At 53.0% G+C, this 27010-nt stretch overlaps 2 protein-coding genes and 1 pseudogene across 2 annotated transcripts in view; 2 read left to right on the forward strand and 1 right to left on the reverse strand.

Moving 5' to 3' along the window:
- The window catches only part of LOC137467742 (zinc finger protein 208-like), a 181526-nt pseudogene that overhangs the window by 55328 nt on the left and 99188 nt on the right, over positions 1-27010 (reverse strand).
- Positions 1-27010, forward strand: part of LOC137467743 (zinc finger protein 850-like) — a 192088-nt gene that overhangs the window by 12518 nt on the left and 152560 nt on the right. The window contains exons 4-5 of the mRNA XM_068179176.1: positions 6841-6844; positions 26838-26981. Of these exons, the coding sequence (XP_068035277.1) occupies positions 6841-6844; positions 26838-26981 (148 nt within the window). The remainder of the gene's footprint in view (positions 1-6840; positions 6845-26837; positions 26982-27010) is intronic.
- LOC137467751 (serine/threonine-protein kinase PAK 3-like) lies at positions 7543-10851 on the forward strand. The gene is made up of 5 exons (XM_068179184.1): positions 7543-7673; positions 7900-7963; positions 8795-8843; positions 9510-9619; positions 10374-10851. Exons 1-5 carry the CDS (start codon positions 7664-7666, stop codon positions 10552-10554), a joined length of 414 nt encoding a protein of 137 aa, XP_068035285.1. The 5' UTR covers positions 7543-7663; the 3' UTR covers positions 10555-10851.

The following is a 27010-nucleotide window of genomic DNA, read 5'->3' on the forward strand; positions in this document are numbered from 1 at the left end:
GAAGAAGAAGAAGAAAAAGGACAAGGCACACCCAGTTTCCTCCATCTTGCCTCCTTTGAACCCCTTACCTAGAATCCTAAAATTCTACTTTTGCACGCATGCCACACTAATTACTACTTATATCAAGAAGTCAGAGCTTGTAATTCATCCTGTAAGATTGAAAACTCTTTTCCATGGATAGAGATCAGACAGTGTCTCTCGGGGCTCTGTACAGGGGGGGTTTCTGACCCCCTGCCAGGGTCCCAGACCTTCCAGGGCAGCCAGAGGGATGCCCTGGATTCCCACAATCTATAACGTGCTTTCTCAAGGAGCTGCGGTCTGTCTAGCAGGTCAGTCTGTGGCAGACTCCCACCCCCTTGGGGTGGTGTTACCATTTTACACTAAACACTACCTGCACTATGTTTACAATAACATGCCAATATCTATCATTTATGTTGTACAGTGCGTCTCTACCTTCAACCAACAGAAAAGTGTCACTGTCGCCGTTGAGCAGGACGGGAGCAGACGGACTCCAAATTAGAAGGCAAGAAATGAAGCTCTGATTTATTTCAAATGCACCGCTCTATTTATAGGGAACATCCTGCAGACTAACTTCATTGGTCTTAGAGTAAAAACATCTCACACCACTGGTGTGCAGTGAATGACGCACGGTGGCAGAACATATCTATAAACAATGTGAACAACAAGAGAGATTAGTGAATTATTTACATTCTTCCCCAACTGCTTCCCAGGCTCTCGCCTGGTTAGAAAACCTTCTCTTTTTCTCTCTGACTGAACTGAGAATATCCACATGTCACCATCGCAGCAAGACATGGAGGGCAAGAAGAAGGAGAAGAAGGTCAGGACACACCCAAATCCCTCCATCTTGTCCCCTTGAACCCTGTATTTTAAAACCCTAAAATTCTACTTTTTCACCCTGTGTTAATTCACCTACCACCCTACTCAAACCCTCGTGGCTTGTAATTCCTCATACAACGTTGGCAGTTTTTCCATGGGCTGAAATCGAAGCCACAGGCGTTCTTGACACCGTGCCAAGGTCTCCGAGCCCCCTGCCAGGGGCTCGAGCCATCCAGGGCAGCCAGAGGGACGTCCTGGGTTCCCACACAGAACTTAAAGAAGAATACAAGTGTCTGAGATAAAGAGAGATAAAGAGAGAGTTTCACTTAATTTGGGGTTGGTACAGGCAAAAAAATTGAATCTGGGTCGCAAACACCAGGAGTGAAAAACTGTTCAGGCTCATCAACATTGATCAGGCAGGTTAATGCATATGCAAATTAATTTTATGCATATGCATCAGGTTAGGGGATAAAATAAACTGGGGAATTTTCAGGGGAATGAAGGGAAAAAAGATAATTTGCCATTACAAACAAAGTGTAGGTTGGCTGATAAATGAAATCGGACATTGAAAGATGTAAGGAACGGGAGAGGAGGTGGAATGATCTTTGTCTTTTCCAGTAAGGAGGCAGTGACTCTTGCTGTTATCTCTTTGAGAAGGATTTCTTGGCTATCTCATCCCTTTCTTGAGCTGCTAAAAAAATATCTTACATCACATAGTTTCTATTTGAACATTATGATATAACCTAAAACTATATTTACCACACTACTTACAAAGGATTAATACAGTACTACATGTGAAAAATGCAGATTAAAAGATTGGCTTTTCGCAAATACTAAAATGAATATGTATTGTGTTCTATTGATTGGTAGTGCTGTATTAGCATTTTAATGGTATGGTAACTGTAGTTTTGTAGTTAAAATGTAGCTGTTGTGGTTCAAATAGAAACTATGTATGTGGGATATTTTTTTAAGAAAGGAATGAGGTACTCCATCGAGATAGCAGCCACAAGAGACCTAAATCTTCTAAAGAAAGAATTTGTGGCTTCCTTATCAGGAGAAACTAACTTCTTCATGCCTCGCTCAGACCTAAAGACGCCACCAAGATTTGGCACTAACCAGACAGAGCTCTTTGTTTTAAATAAAATGTATGCATCATGTGTGAAGGGTATGAATATGCAACAGGCTGTTGCTTTTAAGAGTTGTTTCTTTGTTCACAAGGCATGATTTTTAGCAGCTTAGTGCCCTAAAAGCATCCAGGGGCATGTAACTCTTGGTTTTTATTGCCTCATATTGTCCTAATCTTAATTGTCCAAATTTTCATTACTCTAATTGTATTACTATTTCTATAACCGTTTTATTACTATTAAACTTTTAAAATTTTAAAAACAATTGATTGGCATTTTTCACACTACAAAATAACTTTCCAACATAATACATAGAGTATTCAAGTTAATATTTGCGAAGGGCCAATCATATAATACGCATTTTTCACAATAGTAATAAAATAGCTATAAAAACAGTATCCTGGGCACCAGGACCACCCCGTGCATTGATCCCCCCCTCACTGAGCACCGGGATTGGGACGGGACCCCCACTCGAACCCCGGGACACCTCCAGGCACCGGGATCCCCCGGGCAGCGCCACCCCCGTGCACCGGGACAGGGACTGGGCCCCCCTCGAGCACCGACCCCCCTGAGCACCGGGCCCGGACCCCCCTTTGTGCCCCCCACCCATCACGGGGGTTCCACCCCCTCCCCTTTGACACCCCCGGAGCCGCGGGACCCCCAGAACAGCGCCAGGACCGGGGGGGCCCAGAGATGTGAGAAATGGATTCATAAAGGATTCCCAAAACCTGGCAGAAAGCTCACACAGCCTTGGACTTGTCCGTGCCAACTCTGAGATTTTATTGTGCCAGCGAGCAGCTGCAAGGAATTATCAATAATCAATATCAGTATTGAGCAGCAGAGCAAAATGCTTGTGGTCAATAGGAACCTGCTAAAAGCCAACAGAGAAATGCAAAAGCCAACAGAGAAATGCAGAAGCCAGTAGAGAAATTCAAAAAGCCAATAGAGAAATCCAAAAGCATTCTGAGTGTTAGGAATGAGAAGCTTGACTCAGCCAATATATCAAGCAGGGGTCCTTGAGCAGCTGCCCCAGAACCTCCGCCGGGGTCTCCCAGCGCAGCTGGAGCCTCTCGGCCTGGGGTCCCCAAAGACTTCAGCAAGGCCCAAGTTCCTCCCAGGAACCCTCAGCTCCCTCAAACCCAGCATCCCCCACATCCCCTGCAAGTTCCCCCCATGGCACCGGCCATGGCCACGTCCCCACACGTCACTGGCCGTGTCCCACCATGTCCTCAACCATGGCTGTCTCCCCACCATGTTTCAATCCCTGTCATTGTCCCCACATCTCCATGCATGCCTGTGTCCCCTCATGTCCCCATGAATGGCCCTGTCCCCCTCCATGTCCATGTGTCCCCATGTCACTCTCCATGTCTGTGTCCCACCATGTTGTGTCCTACCATGACCACACCCATGTCTTAGTTCAATGTCTATTTTTACCTCAGTATTGGACATTTTGAAGGGATGAAGAGAAATGAAAAGAAAACCAAGGCCAAAAGGAAAGGATTTCCGTGTCCCTGCCGGCTGAGGATCCACATGCTTGGGTAGAAGGGAAGACCCTTTTTTGGTGGAGTTTCACCCCACTGTCTCCAAAATCTTGGTCTTTTTCCCACTTTTTCACCATCTGGCTGTGGAAGATGCCCTTTGGCAATAGGAAATCAAAATCATGGAATCCCTGAAATTGGAAAAGACCTCCAAGACCATTCAGTATTACTTGATGCCACCAGCAGAGAGGACGTAATGCAAAAGATGTCCTGAGGTTGAAAGTCAACAAATCCATTCTCCCCAGGGAATTCCCATTTTTGGTCTGTGTCCTGATGGATGCTCCTGCCAGGGGTTCATCCAGGTGCCCACGGGGAGCCAGGAAGATGTGGAGCACTCCATCCAGGTGTCTTCCCAACAGGGATCACCAAGACAACAGATCACCAGGGCTCTGCCCAATGGGGGTCACTGGGGATCATCCAGTGTGGATCCTCCCATGGGGGATGGAGCTGCAGCAGCGCACAAAGCTCTTCCCTCACTCCAAGCTCTTCCCTCACTCGGGGCACTCACACGGCTTCCCTTACTGGTACCTCCGTTGGTGTTGGGTCAAGTTTGAGCTCCTGGAGAAGCTCTTCCCACACTCCCCACACTCGTAGGGCCTCTCCCCACTGTGGATGCGCCGGTGCAAGGTGAGGTGGGTGTTTTGCTTGAAGCCCTTCCTGCAGTCGGGGCAGCGGAAGGGCCTCTCCTCTGTGTGAATCCGCTCATGTAGGAGGAGATCGGAGCTGGTGTGAAACCTCTTCCCACACTGGGGAGACTCGTAGGGCCTCTCCCCGGTGTGGATGCGCTGGTGTCTTCTCAGGGCAGAGCTCCACCCAAAGCCCTTCCCACATTCCAAGCACTCGTAGGGCCGTTCCCCAGTGTGGATCACCTGGCACTGGATCAGGGCCGAGCTTCTTCTGAAGCTCTTCCCACACTCCCCACAATCGTAGGGCTTTTCCCAAATGTGGATCCTCTGTTGTCGCATCAGTCTGGAGCTGTGGCTGAATCCCTTCCCACACTCCCCACACTCGTAGGGCCGTTCCCCAGTGTGTATTCCCTGGTGCCAGATCAGCTTGGAGCTGAAGCTGAAGCCCTGCCCACATTCCAAGCACTTGTGGGGCTTCTCCCTGCCATGAGGCTTCTCCACCAGCTCTGAGCTCCAGCTGGATCTCTGGTTGCCTTCCTGGCTCAGGGGGGCTCTTTCCTCCCCACAGCTCCCTGGGCTGGGTTTGCAGCCCCTCCTCCGGCAGGATCTCCGGGGCTTTTCCTCCTCCTCCATCCAGCCACACCCTGAGAATGACAAATCCTGGTTTGGGGAAAAAACAAGAGGAGAGCACCTGGGACTGGAGGTTCCTCCTTGCCCAAGTTCATCTCAAGAAGTCATTGGGAATCTTGTGTCCATGTAAATCTCCACTATATCAAGGTTCAGCCCAAAAAAAAAAAAAAAAAAAAAAAAAAAATCACCCAGGAGTTCCCTATCTCGGATCTCTCCACTTTTGGCGTTCCAGAGGTTTGCTTTCCTTGGGATGATGGGGATCCAATGGCCCCAAGGGTTCCCCCTTCTCCGACGTCCTGATTAGGGATAATCCAGGGGCTTTTGGGGCTCCATGGGGTCCCTTCTGCCCTGATTGTCTACTTTGATATCCCAGGGGTGTCAGGGGTCCCTCCTCTCCAGGCTCCCCCCCTTTCCAGCCAGCTGGGGTTCCCCCAGCTCCAGGATCACCCCTCTCTGCTCCCCCCACTCCGGGGGTCCCAGGGGTTCCTCTCCTCTGCTCCCCCGGGGGTCCCCAGTACCAATGTCCTCCCCCTGGTGGCCCTGGGCAATGGCCACGTGGACTCCCAAAGATCCCCCCAAGGGGCTCAGCTCTGGGGTCCTGCAAGATCCAAACCTACACACAAAGAGAGAAAAAACCCTCCCAGGGTCTATTTGGGCCGCCCAGACGATATTTGGGGCTCAATTCCACAATCTGCAAGCTCCAAACACACCCCAATAAAAAAACCCTCTCAGGGACCCCCCGATAGATTTGGGACGAGCTCCCCCTCCCCTCTCACCTGCAGGATGAGCTGGGGGCGATGGTCCCGGGGCCAAGGATGCTGCGGCCACAGGGGGCACTGGAACCTCCTGTTTCTCCTCCTTTTCCTGCTCCTGCTCCTCCTCTTCCTGCTCCTCCTCTTCCTCTCTCCCTCCTCCTCCTCCTTCCGCATCCCACCTCCTGCCCAGTTCCTGCCTTCTCTATATTTAGAGTGGAGAACCTTGCTTGTTTTTAGAACGAGAACAAAGATCCCAGATGGAACACGGCTTGCTGGTTTTAGCCAGAAGTGTCAGTGACTAAAGGTCATGTTTCCTCTGCTTTGGTGCCGTCCTTGTTCCTCCTCAGTGTTCAGGCTGGGCTATGGGGTGTCCTTGTTTGCTGCATTTTCAGAGCTCCTCCTGGATCCTTTGGGCAACAGGCTGTGCCCTGGGAGGGTTCTTTGTGCTCCTTTGTGACACAGGAGAACCTTCCAGGCGGTTTCTGCGTGAGCTGCTGCTGTGATGTCACAGGAGCACTGCCACGTCCCCGAGGTGTTCCCGTTGCTGTGGCACACGGAGGCCTCAGTGTCCAGAGTGGCTCTGGGCACTGCTCGTTGCCGGAGGATCCTCCTGCCCGAGGCATTCTCAGCAGCCAGCCCAGCCCTGACGGGTGTCCTTCTGTGCTTGCAGGGCTACAGTCTGCAGACGTGTGCAGCGCAGCCAAAATGATCCAGCACGTGGCTGCTGCAGTTTGCACGCTGTACTCGGTGGCGTATGCGGGGTATTTTTTAACCCACTTGGCACGTAAGTCGAGGTTTTCCCTCGGTGCTGTGGCTTTGGGCTTGCTGTGTGCTTGCTGTTCTTCCTCTGGGCCTGAGCTGACTTTGTAACCAAATTGCCATGAAGACACCATTGCTTTGGGAGAGCTCCTGGCAGCAGCTGCAGCTGGAAAAGGGGGTGTCTGCAGTCAGCGGGGCGTGCACAGCATTTGCAATGAGCCCTGGGGGGTTCTGTTCCCTCAAGCGGGGAGTGTGTGGCAGCAGAGCCTGGAACTGCCTGTCCAGCCAAGAGCTGACCCAGCCCAGTATTTTGTGCTGTTCTCTTGCTGTGTGAAGGGACTGTGGCTCCTGGAGGGACGCTGTGAAAGCAAAATGCTCTCTCGGGGTTGCCTTGCTCCGGGGCATTTCCCACCACAGGCAGTTGTTTTCCTGACAGCATCTGGTTCATGTTCCCTCTCCCGTTGCAGGGCACCTCATGAGTGGATCCCGAGCAGCTCCTCCTTCGGTGAGTGGGAAAGGAACCTTTGGTGTTTGGAATTGTGCAGCAAGTTGTGAGCTCAGCATGTGGCAGCCGAGTGCCAGCCTGGGAGGCTGAAGGAAAGTTCCTGTCAGTGTCCTTGCAGCAGCAAAGGGATCCCTGGGAGTTTTCTCCTTTTCTGCTGAAGAGCTTTTGAAGGGCTGCAGGTCTGGCTTTGCAGGCAGAGCATTGCTTGCTGGCTTTAGCCATGGTGGAATATCAAATTCCCAAGAATAAGGGGCAATGTGGACTTTAGCCCATTGTTAGTTTGAACAGCTCTGAACCCAATTTCTGCTTAGTGCAGCTGGATGTGCAGCTGAGGGGAAATAAGGTGATAACTGAGACAGAACTTCCCATCCCTCACGCTGCCGTCTGTCCACAGGGCACAAAAGCAGCACCAGCACCTCCTCTGGCTCCCTCTGCTTCCAAAGAGGAGGCCAAAGAGGAGGAAGGCAGCAGTGAGCTTCCCGCTGTTCCGGGGGACGATGGTGAACGTCCCTCAGTTCCGGGAGATGACAGTGAACTTCCCGCTGCTCTGGGAGACGAGGGCAAACATCCCGCACTGTGGGAACACAACGGCGAGGCTCCCGCGGTGTGGAACAAGGCCAGTGGACATCTCCTGGTGTGGAAGGAGGACAGAGGACATCTTGTGGCTTGGGAAGAGGAGGGTGAACTTCTCCCAGCATGGGAAGCGGACAGTGAACGTCCCCTGGCTTGGAGAGATGATGGCGAACCTGCAGCGTTTTGGGAAGAGGACGGAGGAGCTCCCTGTGCTTGGGAAGAGGACACTGAACCTCCCTCGGCTGTGGGATCCTGGGCTGAACATTCTGACAGCAGCACAGCCCTGCAGCCAGAGGGGAGAGGGGAGTGGTGCCTGATGCAGCTGAGTACGTCTGCTCTGTTCCTGTGTGCCAGAGCAGGGTGCTGTGTGTGTGTCTCGGCATCAGCTGCACCCAGTGCTGCTCTGCAGCTGAATGTGCCAGGGTCATTTCTTGTCCTTCCCCAGCTGAGACCAAGGGGCTGACGGCCCCAGGGAGGGGGGCTGCATTCTGGCTCTGCTGCAAGGCGGGGTCTCACTCTGGGAGGGAGCGTCTTCCACGTAGTTTCTTTCAGGGAACACCGTGAGCCTGGTGGAGCCTGCCGAGAAATACCTGGAAGTGGAGCAGATTGGCCAAGGGTAAGTGCACGGCAGTTACTTCTGCACAAGCAGGCCCAGGTGTTGTGCTGGTGCAGGATCAAGTGAGAAGTCAGGAGAGCTCCAAACACCTCCAGACACTGGGGTGCCATCCTGCTGTCCCTCAGTCCTGATCAGAATTGATACCTGTGCTCCGAAGGCACCGTCAAAGGCCCCTGAGGCTGGCAGTGTCCTGCCTGCAGCAAGGAGCAGGACCTGGAAGATCCTCTGTCCCTGGAATTGGATTGCCTAAAAGAGCCACTCACCATCTGGTGACTGTCAGAAAACACTTCCCAAGGAGATTTCTTTCAAATATTTTGCTTCAAAAAATATCCTCTGGTCAGGATTATCAAACTAATGGTTTAGAAACAGAAACCAGAGCTGAACTAATAAGTGCTCTATTCTAGCACAGGTAGTAGAGCCCAGACATTCAGTAACAGACACAGAGCTGATGCACTCTGGGGGAAAATGCATCACCTGCCTGATGGCAGGACCCTTGTGGATCCTGCAGGTCTTAGGCAGGAAATGGGAAAGGGTGGAATGCATTCTTTTCCAGTTCTTTGGACACCCATTGCTCACTTCAGGTTTTGAACTAAAGCAGTGCAGCGTGGACATTTGGGATTTGCTCCAGCCCAATTCCTTGGTGTTGGGTCTCAGTTTTCTCTGGCACACCTTGCATGGCAGAGGGCTGGTGGCTGCTGCGCTGTTGTTGGAAGGGTCGATGCCCCCAGGTGTTTGTGAACGCTGCAGGCAGCAGAGATCTCCTGTCTGGGCTGGCTTTCACTGCCAGGGCCTAAAGCGCTGCTTCTTTCTTCTCTGCTGTTTGGTCTCCAGGGCTTTCGGAACCGTTTCGAAAGGACTCGACAGGGCCACTGGAGGAGAGGTCAGTGTCAACACACCCAGCACGTCTGGCAGCTCTCCAGGGCTCTCCCCTCTGCTGGGAGCTGTGGCTGCAGCTTTGGGGGCCAGCAGAGCTTTCCTGCACAGGCTGCTCCTCTGCAGGCAGAGCCGTGTCAGCCTGCAGAGCACAGCTGGGACAGACTTGGTCCTTCTGAAGTGCCCAAAGGAATGCAAGGAGGGCAATGGATGTGTGTGTTTGCTTTGTTGTGCAATCCCAGCCAGAGCAGTTGCATCTGAAATCATGACCCAATCCCATAGAACTGCTAAAGGGTTCCCGGCTGTTTTGCTCTGTTTGCACAGAACCAGAATTACCTCCTGCTTGCAGAATGTGTTTGAATAATAATGAGAGTGTTGAGGCCATTTGAGAAGACTGTAGGTGCAGAGAATGTGGTTAGAGCTTGGAGGCTGACAGCTATGGGGCCATTTCTGCAGAGCCTGCAAGGCCAAATGTCTCTGGCCATGTGTCCTGTAAGCAGCCCCCAGCGAGCAGAGCAATGGGCTGTGGGAATGGCACTTGCTGAGCTCTGGTGTCCCATCCCAAGGCAGTTTGGCACAGCCCGGCTCCGTCGCCCCAAAAAGACTCGCTCCGTGTTTGCTGCAGCCTCCTGCCACAAACTCCTCCAGTTAAAGGTCTGCAATGTCCCTTCAGGTGGCCATAAAGAAAATGAGTCTGAGAGGGCAGAACAGGGAACGAGCTGTGAATGAGCTCCTGCTCCTGAAGGACAAGAAGAACCCCAACATTGTCAGCTCTTTGGACAGGTGAGTGCCTCAGGCCTTATCCCGTGCCCGGGCCCTGCCTTAACCTTTCCTGGCATCCGTAGTCTGTAGCCTGTTTTGAAAATGCCTGACCCAGCCTTACCTTCCCAAAACAACAGCCTGGCAGTTCACTCCCTCCGTGTGCTTTTGTTGCTTTGGTTTGGTTTTTCCTTCAAGCTGACCCTGTTTTCTGTGTTTTACAACAAGTACTGGTAAACCACAGCAGAAATTATTTCCCTTGGCTTCTTCTTCCCAGCCCTTTCCCATTGCTGCAGATGCCAGGAAGACCAGGTTCTTGTTCCCAGAAATGCCTCGTTTGCCCATTTGTCACTGGCCTTGCCTGTTTCTGAAGGGACTTTCTGAAAGGTTTTCTGACCCCTTTTGTCCCAAGTGCTGCCCGGCCTCCTCCCCTGGATAACCCTGAGGGCTGTGTTGCCTTGTTCTGCAGGGAAGGGTGGAACTGATGAGTTCAGAAGCTGAACCAGCTGGGGGCCAGTGTTGTGGTTCCACATTGATCTGGGCCTTTGCTAAACTGCATTTTTCACCTGCTTGCCATCTCAGGCCTCTCCTTTCTCACAGGGGTCTCCTCCTTTAGACTGTGCAGATCCCAAGGGCTGTGCAGCCTGGCAGGAATGTCTCTCCATGGGATTCTGTCCTCATTGACAAGTGACCTGGCAACAAAACTCCACTCCAGGCTTTTCCATGGGGGAATTGAGCGCTGCACATTGGTGTCCATGCCACTGCTTTCCTCTTCCAGCTTCCTTGTTGATGGAGATCTCTGGCTGGTGATGGAATACATGGATGGAGGAACTTTGCAGGACATTGTCAGACAGACACGCATGGCTGAAGGAGAGATGGCAGCTGTCAGTCGGGAGGTGAGGGATCCTGCCTGTGACTGCCATGCCTTGGACACGATGGTCCTTCCCAAGAGGGCGTGAGAGCAGGAGTGGCTCCATGCTCAGGGCTTTGTTTCTCTGTTGTTTTCATGAGCTGGAGAAGAAAGAGCCCCTGCAGTGAACGGCCTGCCAGCAGCACTGCACTTCTACTCTGTTCTTGTTCTCTTTCCTGCTGTTGTGGCACTCTCTGTCTGTTTTGGATTTGATGTGCTGTTCTCAGCTTTGCCTTGAACCGTTTGCCTGGAGCTTGTCTGCACTGCGCTCCTGGCCTGTCACAGCAAAGTCGCTGCTGGCAGAATTCTAAACTGTCCTTTCTTGTGTGATATATTCCAGCCATTGGTTTTTACCCTCGTGTTTCTTGTTGTCTCTCAGTGTCTGCAGGGCCTGGATTTCCTCCATTCGAACCGGGTGATCCACAGAGATCTGAAGAGCTCCAACATCCTTCTGGGAATGGACGGTTCTGTCAAGCTGGGTGGGTGTTCCTGGCCAGGCACGGCGCTCCCGGGGTGCAGCTGTGGGGCTGCTTCTCAGTGACAGCCAGAGCCCCACAAGGGCTGCTGGGGGCACTGCCCGGCCCCTGCTGCCAGCTGAGAGCGGCTGCCCCTGCAGAGAGCTCAGGAGAGGAGCAGGCTGTCAGGGGTGCCTTTGCTCTGGTAATGGCCCTCCCAGAGGGGGCAGGAGTTGGAATCTAAAGCTGCAAGGGAATCAGTAAAAGCAACTGCACGAAAGCTGAGGGTTTCTTTAAGAGTCCAGTTCAGTTCCATCTTTCCTTGGCTAGAGCCCTGAGGACTTTTCCAGCTGACTTCACTGCTGCATTCTCAGACTGAGAGCGGGGAGTCTTTGTGCTTGGTTTCCTCATTCCAGCTGCCTTTGACCGTGTTTGTTTCTGTCCTCAGCTGATTTTGGCCTCAGCGCTCAGCTCAGCCCTGAGCAGGACCAGCGCAGCTCCATGGTGGGCACTGCTCACTGGATGGCCCCAGAAGTTGTCACCAGTTCTCCTTACGGCCCCAAGGTGGACATCTGGTCCTTTGGAATTGTGACCATCGAGATGGTGGAAGGAGAACCTCCTTACTTCAATGAAACGAGGGCCATGGTAAGAGGCCAATTCTCCCGTGGTTGCAGAGGCCTGTGAGCACAGGGTGACCCTGCACTGGGAGCAGCAGCTGGAGGTTTCTGCACATGGGGAAGGGAATTCCCAGAGGACTGGAGCCTCAACACAGACACATATTCTGCAGTCTCCAGACACAATTTGCCTTGGGATTTATGTTGTTGCAGTTCTTCTGGCTGTGAGGATGACCTGAAAATGTGAAGCAAGTGCACCAGCTCTTTACAATGGCTGAGGCAGCACCAGGGTTTGGGTTTTTTGGTTGGCATAGAAAAATGAGCTGTGAGCAGCATCTCTGCCAGGGAGGAAAGTGCCCCTGGAGCTGGGGCTGGGAAGCCGGGGTCGATGTGAGCACTTGTGGGTGTGAATGAAGCTGGCAGAGCGCTGAGTTTGCTTTTCCTGCAGGCTCGCGCTCTGATCCGGCAGAACGGGACCCCGCAGCTGCAGGAGCCCAGGCGCCTGTCGGCTCTGCTGCGGGACTTCCTCGAGTGCAGCCTGGAGCCGGACGAGGAGCGGCGCTGGTCTGCCCAGGAGCTGCTGCAGGTGAATGCCAAGCGGCTGCAGGGGAAGCAGCAACGCCAGGGAGGGGTTTTCTTGTGGGGCCCCCTCCGATGGTCTCCGGTCTCGCTGCTTTCCACACGCAAAGCAAGCAGAATCCTCGCCTGGTTTGGCTTGGCAGGGGCCTTTCGAGGTCATCTGCACCTGGGGCCCCACAGCGAGCAGGGCCATCTTCAAGCAGCTCAGGTGGCTCAGAGCCCTGCCTGACCTGAGCTTGGATGTTCCCAGGGAGGAGGCACCTCCCACATCTCTGGGCACCTTCTGTCAGTGCTTCTCCACTCTCCCGCTAAAAAAAATTCTGCCTCAGATCTCATCTGAGCCTGCTTCCCCCTCCTGAGTTTCAGACCATTTCCCTTTGTCCTGTTGCAACAGAGCCTGTGAGGAAGTTGACTCTGGAAAGTAACGGTTCATTTCTTTCTTTTTTCTCCTTTGGGCAGCACCCATTTTTATCATCAGCCAAGCCTCTCTCCAGCCTGACCCCTCTGATCACCGCAGCAAAGCAACTGAGGGAGCAGCAGAGGAGATGAAGCACTGGAGGACAGCGTTTATTTACAGTAGTTAGTTAGGACAACTAGTTAGTTATGGTAGTTAGCAGTGCTAGTTAGTTATGGTAGTTAGTAGTGCTAGTTGGTTAAGGTAGTTAGGACAGCCTGTTTGTTACGGCTCTTATGACAGCCTGTTTGGTATGGCAGTTTTTTGAATAAAAACTCTCTTCAACCTCAACTCCCTTGACGTGTCCCTTCCTTCTCCCTGTGTGACTCAGCTGCCCGGAGCAATGTGAGGGGAGAGCGGGCCCAGCCTCGCCCAGAGCTGAGCCCCAGCAGAGCCCTGGCAGAGCCCAGAGCCGCCTCGGCATCTGCAGAGTCAGCCTGGAAGGAGGCGCTTGGAGCCTTCTCGGCTGCACCCGACTCTTGGTTTGAAACTGTGGGTGGTGGAAAATGCCACCGGCTCTGCAAGAGGGCAGAAGGGGCCCGGGGAAGGCCCAAGTGCTCCATGCAAGGGAAAAACCTGCCCTGGGTTTGTTATAAAGAACTATGTAGTTGGTGGCTTTTGCTATTTTTTGTTGACTTCTGCAACTAATTCCTAATCACAACATGAAACATGAGCTGATTTTGATATAGGACAGTTTGTAATCACTTTTAACTGCTTTTGCTGTCGTACAACTTGTCGGCTCTTTGTGGCCAGTGCGCTGTCCCCTGTGTCGCTCAAATCCTCAGAACATCATTCATGGATGATATTTTAGTTTGTGGACAGTGTGAAAAACATACATTATAGTTTTGGCTTTTGCAACGTATTGAAGTGGATGCTACGTGTTTTGCATTCGAATGTTAACTTTTGCAGAAGTAGCTGCAGTTGTGAAATAATAACTAATGCTTTTATTTTTGTAACTAACTGACAAGAATAACTCAGAGATATTTGTGAAACAGCTAATGTTGATTTAAAGTACTTGTGGAAGTAGCTAAAACCGTCTGCATGGCCAGATAACATTTAAGGAACGGGTGTGATGAGGACCCCTGCCGCTGACCCTTCGACTGTCAATAACTGTCGCCTGCTGATGTGGAAACCCAGGGCACTGGGAATATTTCTCTGTCTACTCTGGGGTGTCCTGACCCCCAGGGCAGCACTGACTTTGACCCTCATTCATGGAGAAAACTTCCAAAGCCTCAAGGTAAACTAGAAACCACAAAAGTGTGAAAGAGATTGTAGAGAATTGTAGAGAGTAGTGGAGTATGTCACATGGGTGAGACATTTAGGTTTTAGGATTTTTAGTATGTTATAGATGGGTTCAAGATGGAGGATATAGGGTGTCGTCTTGAGTTCCCTTCTTCTTTCTTCTTCTTCCTTTTTCTTCTTGGGTTAGGTGGTATCTTGTAATTGGGTAGAAAAATCTGCATTGCGGGTCTTTGGGGGTCAGTTATTGGGTTAGACTGGTGTTCTGGTTTGAAGAGGAAAACCAGTGAGAGACTTCAAGTCAGAAATACAATTTATTAGGAATAGAAAGAAAAAAAAACTAAATACATGCAATAATACAAAAGGAAAGAAAACAACCACTGACAGAGTCAGAATACAACCTGACACTCTGGTGGTGGTGGGAGTCCAGACTGGAATGGCCTCAGTCTTCCCAAAGTGGCCAATGTGGTTCTGTCAGATCTTGTAGAAGGGTGTAATCTTCCTCGGAGGGTGCACTGGAGAAACCCCAGCTGTTCCCAGTGGTAAACTGCCCAGATTATATTCAGTCAGGAAATGCTTGTCTCCTCCCTCTGGGCGGAGCATCCCACAATGGGATGATGTAATTTCAACAGTCATGCAGTGACATTGAATGGGCCATTAACAACAGATATCCTCCCGGGGGAGGGAAAGATAAGAAGATAAGAGATAAGGAGCAGGTAGAAAAGGTAAGAAGAAACTGCTCACAGATGGGAAATGAATAACATCTTGCATTTCTGGGACAAAAGGAAAATAATTTAGGTGTCACTGCCGCCGTGCCTACCCTGAAGCTCCCTGGCTTCGCCTGCCCCACCGAGGCACAGTCAGCTGCGGGGGACACGCCCCTGTTTCTCGAGAAGATTCGGGGAGTGGCTAAGACAGAGCGCTTCTCTGTCTGCCTTGTAAGGAGAAGAGGCAGCATCCGAGGAGATAATGAGGGAGTCGACTCAAGGCCGGGAAAAAGTCTCAAGTTTAATCCAAGCTCTGAGGAGCTACAAATGCCATTGTCCCAATAGCCGAAAGTGCTCTCGAGGCTCTCACAATTGTCTTAAGTACCAGGATGGTGACCAGGGGGAAGGGACCCCCACCACCCAATGGGGGGATTTGGGGGAGTGGAAGGCGGAGGGACAGACAGACACACAAACCAATGGGGGAAGTTTAAGGGAGCGACCCCTGGCCCTCGGTCCACTCACTCTGCCCAAGGTGGAAGATTCTGGGAGAGCGGGATGGGGAACCAAGTGATGCACAGGGTGCCAGGGAGGGGACAGGGGAATGACTGAGCATTTTCAGGGAGATTGGCATTGAGGGAAAGGCGGGAAAGCTCGGGGTGAAACCATGGGGACAAAATGGGGGTGAAGGGGCAAACCATTACAGAACAGTTACAGGGGTATAAAAACACAAAACAACATGTCACATCTTAATTGGGTAGCGTAGTTTTTGATTAGACTCAAAAGGCCTTGTAACAAGATTTGTTGGCCATTTTTGTGCTGTTTTTCCTGAACGCAGAGTCTGGTGCAGACAGTGTGCTGAAGTTTTGATAAGGTAACAATAAACAGAAGCTGAAGACCAAAAAAGTCCAATGCGTCTCTCCTTCCTCACACAGAACTGCTCCAGGCGGGTCTCCCCTGCCAGGGGAGCTTCCAGGGAGTTGCCCAACTTAGGGCCTGCAGACTCACAGCTGAAACCAGGGATCGGGGGCTGTTGTGAGGAAGTGACACACAACCCTCAGAACAACAATCCACGATTCCTGCACGTACTCTAGAAAGGCAGCCTGGGGCTCAAACCAACTTCAAGAGTTCCTGGAACAAGTAAACGAGTTCAAAGAAACATTTGAATATGTATAATCTTTATGAATATGTTTTTGAACAATAAAATGGAAAAAGTAGATGAGTTGCTATAGTTAACCAGTGTGCCTCTGGCCATTGCCAAACACCCAGAGCTGTTATTGATTTGCATCTAATTATCCCTTCTTAAAGTTTTAAAAATTCTAAAGCATGAGGTTCATTTCTCACCAAACCCAAGGTACTCACCCCTTGCTTTCTTGCAAGCCATTGCCAATCCTCAATTTCATCTGGGTGGAGGAGAATGACGCTGCAATGAAAACAAGGAAAAGGAAGATGCAGTGGTGTGGAGGCCCAGGAGCCTACCATCAGAATCTCAGTCCCTCAGCTCTGGAGGACTGGTCCCAAACAAGAATAGATTTCAAGGTTATGGGGAGAAGCTTGCGTCTCCCATAGATCTTTGCAGGCACATGCTGATTTCTGTAAAGTTATGTTACCCCATTGGCCCGTTGGCCTAATTACCCCAGTTCAACCCCTGTCACCTATTTTGGTTAGTCCCTAGAATTTTCTCCTCTCTCTGTCCCTTCATTGGCCCAAGTTTAGTGCATTTCCCTGCCTCTGTTTCCCTCTTAGCTGACACGACCCTTAACCCCTCCTTTGCACCATTTTCCCCCATATCCATTGGACCCTGACCCTCAGCTCCACCCTCACTACCCCATATAAAAACCCCCTGTGCCCTCAGCTTGCAGCCTGTCTTTGTCCCTGGTCCCTGTTCAGCTCTGTGCCCTGTTCCTGTTCCAATAAACCAGTTTGCTGGAGATCCTACAAAGACCCATCCTGCCTACTTTGTCAGCTTTATAAAGTCGCCGTGAGCTTCGGGCTCATCAGTGCCGGACGCTCCAAGGGCCTCGGTAGCGCCAGGACGCTACAGACTGGGACAGCCAGGCAGGTGAGGAGGAAGTCACTGCCCCTTTGCCCCTCTCTCCTGCTCCATCTCCCAGCCCAGCATCGCCCCTGGCTGCAGGACAACCTCGCTGCTGACGCCGTCCTGCCAGGGATGAATTTAGGGGATCTCCTTCCCCTTCCCTCTGGCACGGAGGCAAATCCCAGCTTCTTCTCTGCCCTGCTTCCTCTCCTCATTCTCTCCTTCATCCATCTACGTTTTTTCCCATCTCCTTCCTCCCTCGTTCTTTCTTCTTCCTTCCTCTCCTGGCTTTTCCTTTTCCCTTCTCCCTGTTTCTAACTCTCCTTGTCCTTCCTGCCCCAGTCACTGAGCTGTGGACAGGGATCAGGGAGAACAAATCCCTGCCAGAGAACCTCGTGGAAGAGACCATTTGGAACGGCTCCACGGTGCAGGAATGCAACGGGGAGGAAAAGCCCCAGAGATCCCACACGAGGAGCGGCTGCAAACCCAGTCCGGGGAGCTGCAAGGAGGGAAAACCCTCCCTGTGGCGGGAAGGGTGTGGGGAATGTGAGAAGAGCTTCGGGCAGAGCTCAGCCTATTCCTGGTGCCTCCAAAGATGGCATTGCTGGATGCAGAGATCCATGCAGCTGCAGAGACCCCCCTGCAGATCCATGGGGCTGCAGAGATCCCCCTGCAGATCCATGGGGATGCAGAGGTCCCCCTGCAGCCCCTGGAGGAGCCACGCTGGAGCACGGGGATGCCTGAGAGGAGGCTGTGACCCCGTGGACAGAGGGGCCCCCGCTGGAGCAGCCTGTCCTGGAAGGACTGACCCCGTGGCACAGTGACCCACGCTGCAGCACTTGGAGGGGGGCTGTGCCCCAGGGGATGGACTCCGGTTGGAGAAGTTCCTGGAGAAGCCTCCGGTGGGAGAGAGCGCAGGCTGCAGCAGGGGAACGACTCCTGTCCCTGGGCAGAGGGAGAAGCCACGGGGGATGAACTGAGCACGGCCCCATTCCCTGTCTCCTGCACTGCCGGGGGAGGAGGTGCAGCTGGAAGGAGGGAGGCGTGGGGAAAGCTGCATTCAAGGCTCTTCATTGACTTCTCATGATCCTGTTCTTGTCAGAACCCAGAATGTCCCTTGGACACTCTTGGATGTTCCGGGCCCAGGTCAGAAGCATTTCAGACCCTGGCATGCAGCCGGAAACCCCTGTGGCTTTGAATCCGACCCATGGAACAATTTACCAACATTGCAGGAAGAACAAGAAATCACACAAGTTTAGATATTATAGTAGAAGTAGTCACAACGTGAAAGGAAGAACTTTTGAGTGCTGTACAGGGGGATTTTAGGCCTTGTACAGAGGGGTCTGAGTTTTGTACATGGGGGTCAGAAGTTCTAAGATGAAGGGATTTGGGCGTGCCCTGTGCTCCTTCTTTCTCCTTCCTAACCTCCATGTTCATGGTGATGTTGGCACTCACAGATTGCTTTAGAGTAGAAAGTCACCATTCAATATAGGTGATAGGCATTGGGGTAAAACCATAAACATTTAACACATCATGGATGATATAAAAGATGGCACCAGCCCCCTGGGAGTCAGTGTGTGCCTTTGACCTGCTGAACGGACCGCAGCAGTTCAGGAAAAAAATCTTTTAGATAACACACAATAAACTACCTTGAGACCGGACGACTGAAGACTACTGAGTCTTTCTTTGAAGGCACGGGTTGGAGGAGAGACTTTTCCATCTTTCAGGGCCACCCCAATCTGGGGGTGAGCCCTGACACACAGTTTGTAACCAAGAGTCGGGTGCAGCCGAGAAGGCTCCAAGCGCCTCCTTCCAGGCTGACTCTGCAGATGCCGAGGCTGCTCTGGGCTCTGCCAGGGCTCTGCTGGGGCTCAGCTCTGGATGAGGCTGGGCCCGCTCTCCCCTCACATTGCTCCAGGCAGCTGAGTCACACAGGGAGAAGGAAGGGACATGTCAAGGGAGTTGAGGTTTAAGAGAGTTTTTATTCAAAAAACTGCCATAACAAACAGGCTGTCATAAGAACCATAACAAACAGGCTGTCCTAATTACCTTAACCAACTAGCACAGCTAACTACCATAACTAACTGCCACTGCTAACTACCATAACTAACTAGCTGTCCTAACTAACTACTGTGACTAGAAGCTGTCCTCCAGTCCTTCATCTCCTCCGCTGCTGCCTCAGTTGCTTTGCTGCGGTGATCAGAGGGGTCAGGCTGGAGAGAGGCTTGGCTGATGATAAAAATGGGTGCTGCCCAAAGGAGAAAAAAGAAAGAAATGAACCGTTACTTTCCAGAGTCAACTTCCTCACAGGCTCTGTTGCAACAGGACAAAGGGAAATGGTCTGAAACTCAGGAGAGGGAAGCAGGCTCAGATGAGATCTGAGGCAGATTTTTTTTAGCAGGAGAGTGGGGAAGCACTGACAGAAGGTGCCCAGAGATGTGGGAGGTGCCTCCTCCCTGGAAACATCCAAGCTCAGGTCAGGCAGGGCTCTGAGCCACCTGAGCTGCTTGAAGATGGCCCTGCTCGCTGTGGGGCCCCAGGTGCAGATGACCTCGAAAGGCCCCTGCCAAGCCAAACCAGGCGAGGATTCTGCTTGCTTTGCGTGTGGAAAGCAGCGAGACCGGAGACCATCGGAGGGGGCCCCACAAGAAAACCCCTCCCTGGCGCTGCTGCTTCCCCTGCAGCCGCTTGGCATTCACCTGCAGCAGCTCCTGGGCAGACCAGCGCCGCTCCTCGTCCGGCTCCAGGCTGCACTCGAGGAAGTCCCGCAGCAGAGCCGACAGGCGCCTGGGCTCCTGCAGCTGCGGGGTCCCGTTCTGCCGGATCAGAGCGCGAGCCTGCAGGAAAAGCAAACTCAGCGCTCTGCCAGCTTCATTCACACCCACAAGTGCTCACATCAACCCCGGCTTCCCAGCCCCAGCTCCAGGGGCACTTTCCTCCCTGGCAGAGATGCTGCTCACAGCTCATTTTTCTATGCCAACCAAAAAACCCAAACCCTGGTGCTGCCTCAGCCATTGTAAAGAGCTGGTGCACTTGCTTCACATTTTCAGGTCATCCTCACAGCCAGAAGAACTGCAACAACGTAAATCCCAAGGCAAATTGTGTCTGGAGACTGCAGAATATGTGTCTGTGTTGAGACTCCAGTCCTCTGGGAATTCCCTTCCCCATGTGCAGAAACCTCCAGCTGCTGCTCCCAGTGCAGGCTCACCCTGTGCTCACAGGCCTCTGCAACCACGGGAGAATTGGCCTCTTACCATGGCCCTCGTTTCCTTGAAGTAAGGAGGTTCTCCTTCCACCATCTCGATGGTCACAATGTCAAAGGACCAGATGTCCACCTTGGGGCCGTAAGGAGAACTGGTGACAACTTCTGGGGCCATCCAGTGAGCAGTGCCCACCATGGAGCTGCGCTGGTCCTGCTCAGGGCTGAGCTGAGCACTGAGGCCAAAATCAGCTGAGGACAGAAACAAACACTGTCAAAGGCAGCTGGAATGAGGAAACCAAGCACAAAGACTCCCCGCTCTCAGTCTGAGAATGCAGCAGTGAAGTCAGCTGGAAAAGTCCTCAGGGCTGTAGCCAAGGAAAGATGGGACTGAACTGGACCCTTAAAGAAACCCTCAGCTTTCATGCAGTTGCTTTTACTGATTCCCTTGCAGCTTTAGATTCCAACTCCTGTCCCCTCTGGGAGGGCCATTGCCAGAGCAAAGGCACCCCTGGCAGCCTGCTCCTCTCCTGAGCTCTCTGCAGGGGCAGCCGCTCTCAGCTGGCAGCAGGGGCCAGGCAGTGCCCCCAGCTGCCCTTGTGGGGCTCTGGCCGTCACTGGGAAGCAGCCCCACAGCCACACCCCGGGAGCGCCGTGCCTGGCCAGGAACACCCACCCAGCTTGACAGAGCCGTCCATGCCCAGAAGGATGTTGGAGCTCTTCAGATCTCTGTGGATCACCCGGTTCGAATGGAGGAAATGCAGGCCCTGCAGACACTGAGAGAGAACAAGAAACACGAGGGTAAAAACCAATGGCCGGAATATATCACACAAGAAAGGACAGTTTAGAATTCTGCCAGCAGCGACTTTGCTGTGACAGGCCAGGAGTGCAGTGCAGACAAGCTCCAGGCAAACGGTTCAGGGCAAAGCTGAGAACAGCACATCAAATCCAAAACAGACAGAGAGTGCCACAACAGCAGGAAAGAGAGCAAGAACAGAGTAGAAGTGCAGTGCTGCTGGCAGGCCGTTCACTGCAGGGGCTCTTTCTTCTCCAGCTCATGAAAACAACAGAGAAACAAAGCCCTGAGCCTGGAGCCACTCCTGCTCTCACGCCCTGCTGGGAAGGACCATCGTGTCCAAGGCATGGCAGTCACAGGCAGGATCCCTCACCTCCCGACTTGACAGCTGCCATCTCTCCTTCAGCCATGCGTGTCTGTCTGACAACGTCCTGCAAAGTTCCTCCATCCATGTATTCCATCACCAGCCAGAGATCTCCATCAACAAGGAAGCTGGAAGAGGAAAGCAGTGGCATGGAGACCAATGTGCAGTGCTCAGTTCCCACATGGAAAAGCCTGGAGTGGAGTTTTGTTGCCAGGTCACTTGTCAATGAGGACAGAATCCGATGGAGAGACATTCCTGCCAGGCTGCACAGCCCTTGGGATCTGCACAGTCTAAAGGAGGAGACCCCTGTGAGAAAGGAGAGGCCTGAGATGGCAAGCAGGCGAAAAATGCAGTTTAGCAAAGGCCCAGATCAATGTGGACCCACAACACTGGCCCCCAGCTGGTTCAGCTTCTGAACTCATCAGTTCCACCCTTCCCTGCAGAACAAGGCAACACAGCTCCCAGGGTTATCCAGGGGAGGAGGCCGGGCAGCTCTTGGGACAAAAGGGGTCAGAAAACCTTTCAGAAAGTCCCTTCAGAAACAGGCAAGGCCAGTGACAAATGGGCAAACGAGGCATTTCTGGGAACAAGAACCTGGTCTTCCTGGCATCTGCAGCAATGGGAAAGGGCTGGGAAGAAGAAGCCAAGGGAAATAATTTCTGCTGTGGTTTATCAGCACTTGTTGTAAGACACAGAAAACAGGGTCAACTTGAAGGAAAAACCAAACCAAAGCAACAAAAGCACACGGAGGGAGCGAACTGCCAGGCTGTTGTTTTGGGAAGATACGGCTGGGTCAGGCATTTTCAAATCAGGCTACAGACTACGGATGCCAGGAAAGGTTAAGGCAGGGCCCGGGCACGGGATAAGGCCTGAAGCACTCACCTGTCCAAAGAGCTGACAATGTTGGGGTTCTTCTTGTTCTTCAGGAGCAGGAGCTCATTCACAGCTCGTTCCCTGTTCTGCCCTCTCAGACTCATTTTCTTTATGGCCACCTGAAGGGACATTGCAGACCTTTAACTGGAGGAGTCTGTGGCAGGAGGCCGCAGCAAACACAGAGCGAGTCTTTTTGGGGCGATGGAGCCGGGCTGTGCCAGACTGCCTTGGGATGGGACACCAGAGCTCAGCAAGTGCCATTCCCACAGCCCATTGCTCTGCTCGCTGGGGGCTGCTTACAGGACACATGGCCAGAGACATTTGGCCTTGCAAGCCCTGCAGAAATGGCCCCTCAGCTGTCAGCCTCCAAGCTCTAACCACATTCTCTGCACCTACAGTCTTCTCAAATGGCCTCAACACTCTCATTATTGTTCAAACACATTCTGCAAGCAGGAGGTAATTCTGGTTCTGTGCAAACAGAGCAAAACAGCCAGGAACCCTTTTGCAGTTCTTCGGGATTTGGTCATGATTTCAGATGCAACTGCTCTGGTTGGGATTGCACAACAAAGCAAACACACACATCCATTGCCCTCCTTGCATTCCTTTGGGCACTTCAGAAGGACCAAGTCTGTCCCAGCTGTGCTCTGCAGGCTGACACGGCTCTGCCTGCAGAGGAGCAGCCTGTGCAGGAAAGCTCTGCTGGCCCCCAAAGCTGCAGCCACAGCTCCCAGCAGAGGGGAGAGCCCTGGAGAGCTGCCAGACGTGCTGGGCATGTTGACACTGACCTCTCCTCCAGTGGCCCTGTCGAGTCCTTTAGAAACAGTTCCGAAAGCCCTGGAGACAAAACAGCAGAGAAGAAAGAAGCAGCGCTTTAGGCCCTGGCAGTGAAAGCCAGCCCAGACAGGAGATCTCTGCTGCCTGCAGCATTCACAAACACCTGGGGGCATCGACCCTTCCAACAACAGCGCAGCAGCCACCAGCCCTCTGCCATGCAAGGTGTGCCAGAGAAAACTGAGACCCAACACCAAGGAATTGGGCTGGAGCAAATCCCAAATGTCCACGCTGCACTGCTTTAGTTTAAAACCTGAAGTGAGCAACGGGTGTCTAAAGAACTGGAAAAGAATGCATTTCATCCTTTTCCATTTCCTGCCTAAGACCTGCAGGATCCACAAGCGCCCTGCCATCAGGCAGGTGATTCATTTTCCCCCAGAGTGCATCAGCTCTGTGTCTGTTACTGAATGTATGGGCTCTACTACCTGTGCTGGAATAGAGCACTTATTAGTTCAGCTCTGGTTTCTGTTTCTAAACCATTAGGTTGTTAATCCTGACCGCAGGATATTTTTTGAAGCAAAATATTTGAAAGAAATCTCCTTGGGAACTGTTTTCTGACAATCACCAGATGGTGAGTGGCTCTTTTAGGCAATCCAATTCCAGGGACAGAAGATCTTCCAGGTCCTGCTCCTTGCTGCAGGCAGGACACTGCCAGCCTCAGGGGCCTTTGATGGTGCCTTCGGAGCACAGGTATCAATTCTGATCAGGACTGAGGGACAGCAGGATGGCACCGCAGTGTCTGGAGGTGTTTGGAGCTCTCCTGACTTCTCACTTGATCCTGCACCAGCACAACACCTGGGCCTGCTTGTGCAGAAGTAACTGCCGTGCACTTACCCTTGGCCAATCTGCTCCACTTCCAGGTATTTCTCGGCAGGCTCCGCCAGGCTCACGGTGTTCCCTGAAAGAAACCACGTGGAAGACGCTCCCTCCCAGAGTGAGACCCCGCCTTGCAGCAGAGCCAGAATGCAGCCCCCCTCCCTGGGGCCGTCAGCCCCTTGGTCTCAGCTGGGGAAGGACAAGAAATGACCCTGGCACATTCAGCTGCAGAGCAGCACTGGGTGCAGCTGATGCCAAGACACACACACAGCACCCTGCTCTGGCACACAGGAACAGAGCAGACGTACTCAGCTGCATCAGGCACCACTCCCCTCTCCCCTCTGGCTGCAGGGCTGTGCTGCTGTCAGAATGTTCAGCCCAGGATCCCACAGCCGAGGGAGGTTCAGTGTCCTCTTCCCAAGCACAGGGAGCTTCTCCGTCCTCTTCCCAAAACGCTGCAGGTTCGCCATCATCTTTCCAAGCCAGGGGACGTTCACTGTCCGCTTTCCATGCTGGGAGAAGTTCACCCTCCTCTTCCCAAGCCACAGGATGTCCTCTGTCCTTCTCCCACGCCGGGAGATGTCCACTGTCCTTGTCCCACACCGCGGGAGCCTCGCCGTTGTGTTCCCACAGTGCGAGATGTCCGCCCTCGTCTCCCAGAGCAGCGGGAAGTTCACTGTCATCTCCCGGCACTGAGGGATGTTCACCATCGTCCCCCAGAACAGCAGGAAGCTCACTGCTGCCTTCCTCCTCTTTGGCCTCCTCTTTGGAAGCAGAGGGAGCCGGAGGAGGTGCTGGTGCTGCTTTTGTGCCCTGTGGACAGACGGCAGCGTGAGGGACGGGAAGTTTTGTCTCAGTTATCACCTTATTTACCCTCAGCTGCACATCCAGCTGCACTAAGCAGAAATTGGGTTCGGAGCTGTTCAAACTAACAATGGGCTAAAGTTGACATTGCCCCTTATTCTTGGGAATTCCATATTCCACCATGGCTAGAGCCAGCAAGCAATGCTCTGCCTGCAAAACCAGACCTGCAGCTCTTCAAAAGCTCTTCAACATAAAAGGAGAAAACTCCCAGGGATCCCTTTGCTGCTGCAAGGACACTGGCAGGAACTTTCCTTCAGCCTCCCAGGCGGGCACTCGGCTGCCACATGCCGAGCTCACAACTTGCTGCACAATTCCAAACACCAAAGGTTCCTTTCCCACTCACCGAAGGAGGAGCTGCGCGGGATCCACTCATGAGGTGCCCTGCAACGGGAGAGGGAACATGAACCAGATGCTGTCAGGAAAACAACTGCCTGTGGTGGGAAATGCCCCGGAGCAAGGCAACCCCGAGAGAGCATTTGCTTTCACAGCGTCCCTCCAGGAGCCACAGTCCCTTCACACAGCAAGAGAACAGCACAAAATACTGGGCTGGGTCAGCTCTTGGCTGGACAGGCAGTTCCAGGCTCTGCTGCCACAGACTCCCCGCTTGAGGGAACAGAACCCCCCAGGGCTCATTGCAAATGCTGTGCACGCCCCGCTGGCTGCAGACACCCCCTTTTCCAGCTGCAGCTGCTGCCAGGAGCTCTCCCAGAGCAATGGTGTCTTCATGGCAATTTGGTTACAAAGTCAGCTCAGGCCCAGAGGAAGAACAGCAAGCACACAGCAAGCCCAAAGCCACAGCACCGAGGGAAAACCTCGACTTACGTGCCAAGTGGGTTAAAAAATACCCCGCATACGCCACAGAGTACAGCGTGCAAACTGCAGCAGCCACGTGCTGGATCATTTTGGCTGCGCTGCACACGTCTGCAGACTGTAGCCCTGCAAGCACAGAAGGACACCCGTCAGGGCTGGGCTGGCTGCTGAGAATGCCTCGGGCAGGAGGATCCTCCGGCAACGAGCAGTGCCCAGAGCCACTCTGGACACTGAGGCCTCCGTGTGCCACAGCAACGGGAACACCTCGGGGACGTGGCAGTGCTCCTGTGACATCACAGCAGCAGCTCACGCAGAAACCGCCTGCAAGGTTCTCCTGTGTCACAAAGGAGCACAAAGAGCCCTCCCAGGGCACAGCCTGTTGCCCAAAGGATCCAGGAGGAGCTCTGAAAATGCAGCAAACAAGGACACCCCATAGCCCAGCCTGAACACTGAGGAGGAACAAGGACGGCACCAAAGCAGAGGAAACATGACCTTTAGTCACTGACACTTCTGGCTAAAACCAGCAAGCCGTGTTCCATCTGGGATCTTTGTTCTCGTTCTAAAAACAAGCAAGGTTCTCCACTCTAAATATAGAGAAGGCAGGAACTGGGCAGGAGGTGGGATGAGGAAGGAGGAGGAGGAGGGAGAGGGGAAAAGGAGGAGCAGGAAGAGGAGGAGCAGGAGCAGGAAAAGGAGGAGAAACAGGAGGTTCCAGTGCCCCCTGTGGCCGCAGCACCCTTGGCCCCGGGACCATCGCCCCCAGCTCATCCTGCAGGTGAGAGGGGAGGGGGAGCTCGTCCCAAATCTGTCGGGGGGTCCCCGAGAGGGTTTTTTTATTGGGGTGTGTTTGGAGCTTGCAGATTGTGGAATTGAGCCCCAAATATCGTCTGGAGGCCCAAATAAACCCTGGGAGGGTTTTTTCTCTCTTTGTGTGTAGGTTTGGATCTTGCAGGACGCCAAAGCTGAGCCCCTTGGGGGGATCTTTGGGAGTCCACGTGGCCATTGCCCAGGGTCACCCGGGGGAGGACATTGGTCCAGGGGACCCCCGGGGCAGCAGACAGAGGAGAGGAACCCCTGGGACCCCCGGAGTGGGGGGAGCAGAGAGGGGTGATCCTGGAGCAGGGGGAACCCCACCTGGCTGGAAAGGGGGGGAGCCTGGAGAGGAGGGACCCCTGGGACCCCTGGGATATCAAAGTAGATCATCAGGGGAGAAGGGACCCCATGGACCCCCAAAAGCCCCTGGATTATCCCTAATCAGGACGTCGGAGAAGGGGGAACCCTTGGGGCCATTGGATCCCCATCATCCCAAGGAAAGCAAACCTCTGGAACGCCAAAAGTGGAGAGATCCGAGATAGGGAACTCCTGGGTGATTTGTTTTTTTTTTTTTTTTTTGGCTGAACCTTGATATAGAGGAGATTTACATGGACACAAGATTCCCAATGACTTCTTGAGATGAACTTGGGCAAGGAGGAACCTCCAGTCCCAGGTGCTCTCCTCTTGTTTTTTCCCCAAACCAGGATTTGTCATTCTCAGGGTGTGGCTGGATGGAGGAGGAGGAAAAGCCCCGGAGATCCTGCTGGAGGAGGGACTGCAAACCCAGCCCAGGGAGCTGTGGGGAGGAAAGAGCCCCCCTGAGCCAGGAAGGCAACCAGAGATCCAGCTGGAGTTCAGAGCTGGTGGAGAAGCCTCATGGCAGGGAGAAGCCACACAAGTGCTTGGAATGTGGGCAGGGCTTCCGCTTCAGCTCCAAGCTGATCTGGCACCAGGGAATACACACTGGGGAACGGCCCTACGAGTGTGGGGAGTGTGGGAAGGGATTCAGCCACAGCTCCAGACTGATGCGACAACAGAGGATCCACATTTGGGAAA

Source organism: Anomalospiza imberbis, unplaced genomic scaffold, assembly GCF_031753505.1.
Source record: "Anomalospiza imberbis isolate Cuckoo-Finch-1a 21T00152 unplaced genomic scaffold, ASM3175350v1 scaffold_78, whole genome shotgun sequence".
NCBI classification, from domain to species: Eukaryota; Metazoa; Chordata; class Aves; order Passeriformes; family Viduidae; genus Anomalospiza; species Anomalospiza imberbis.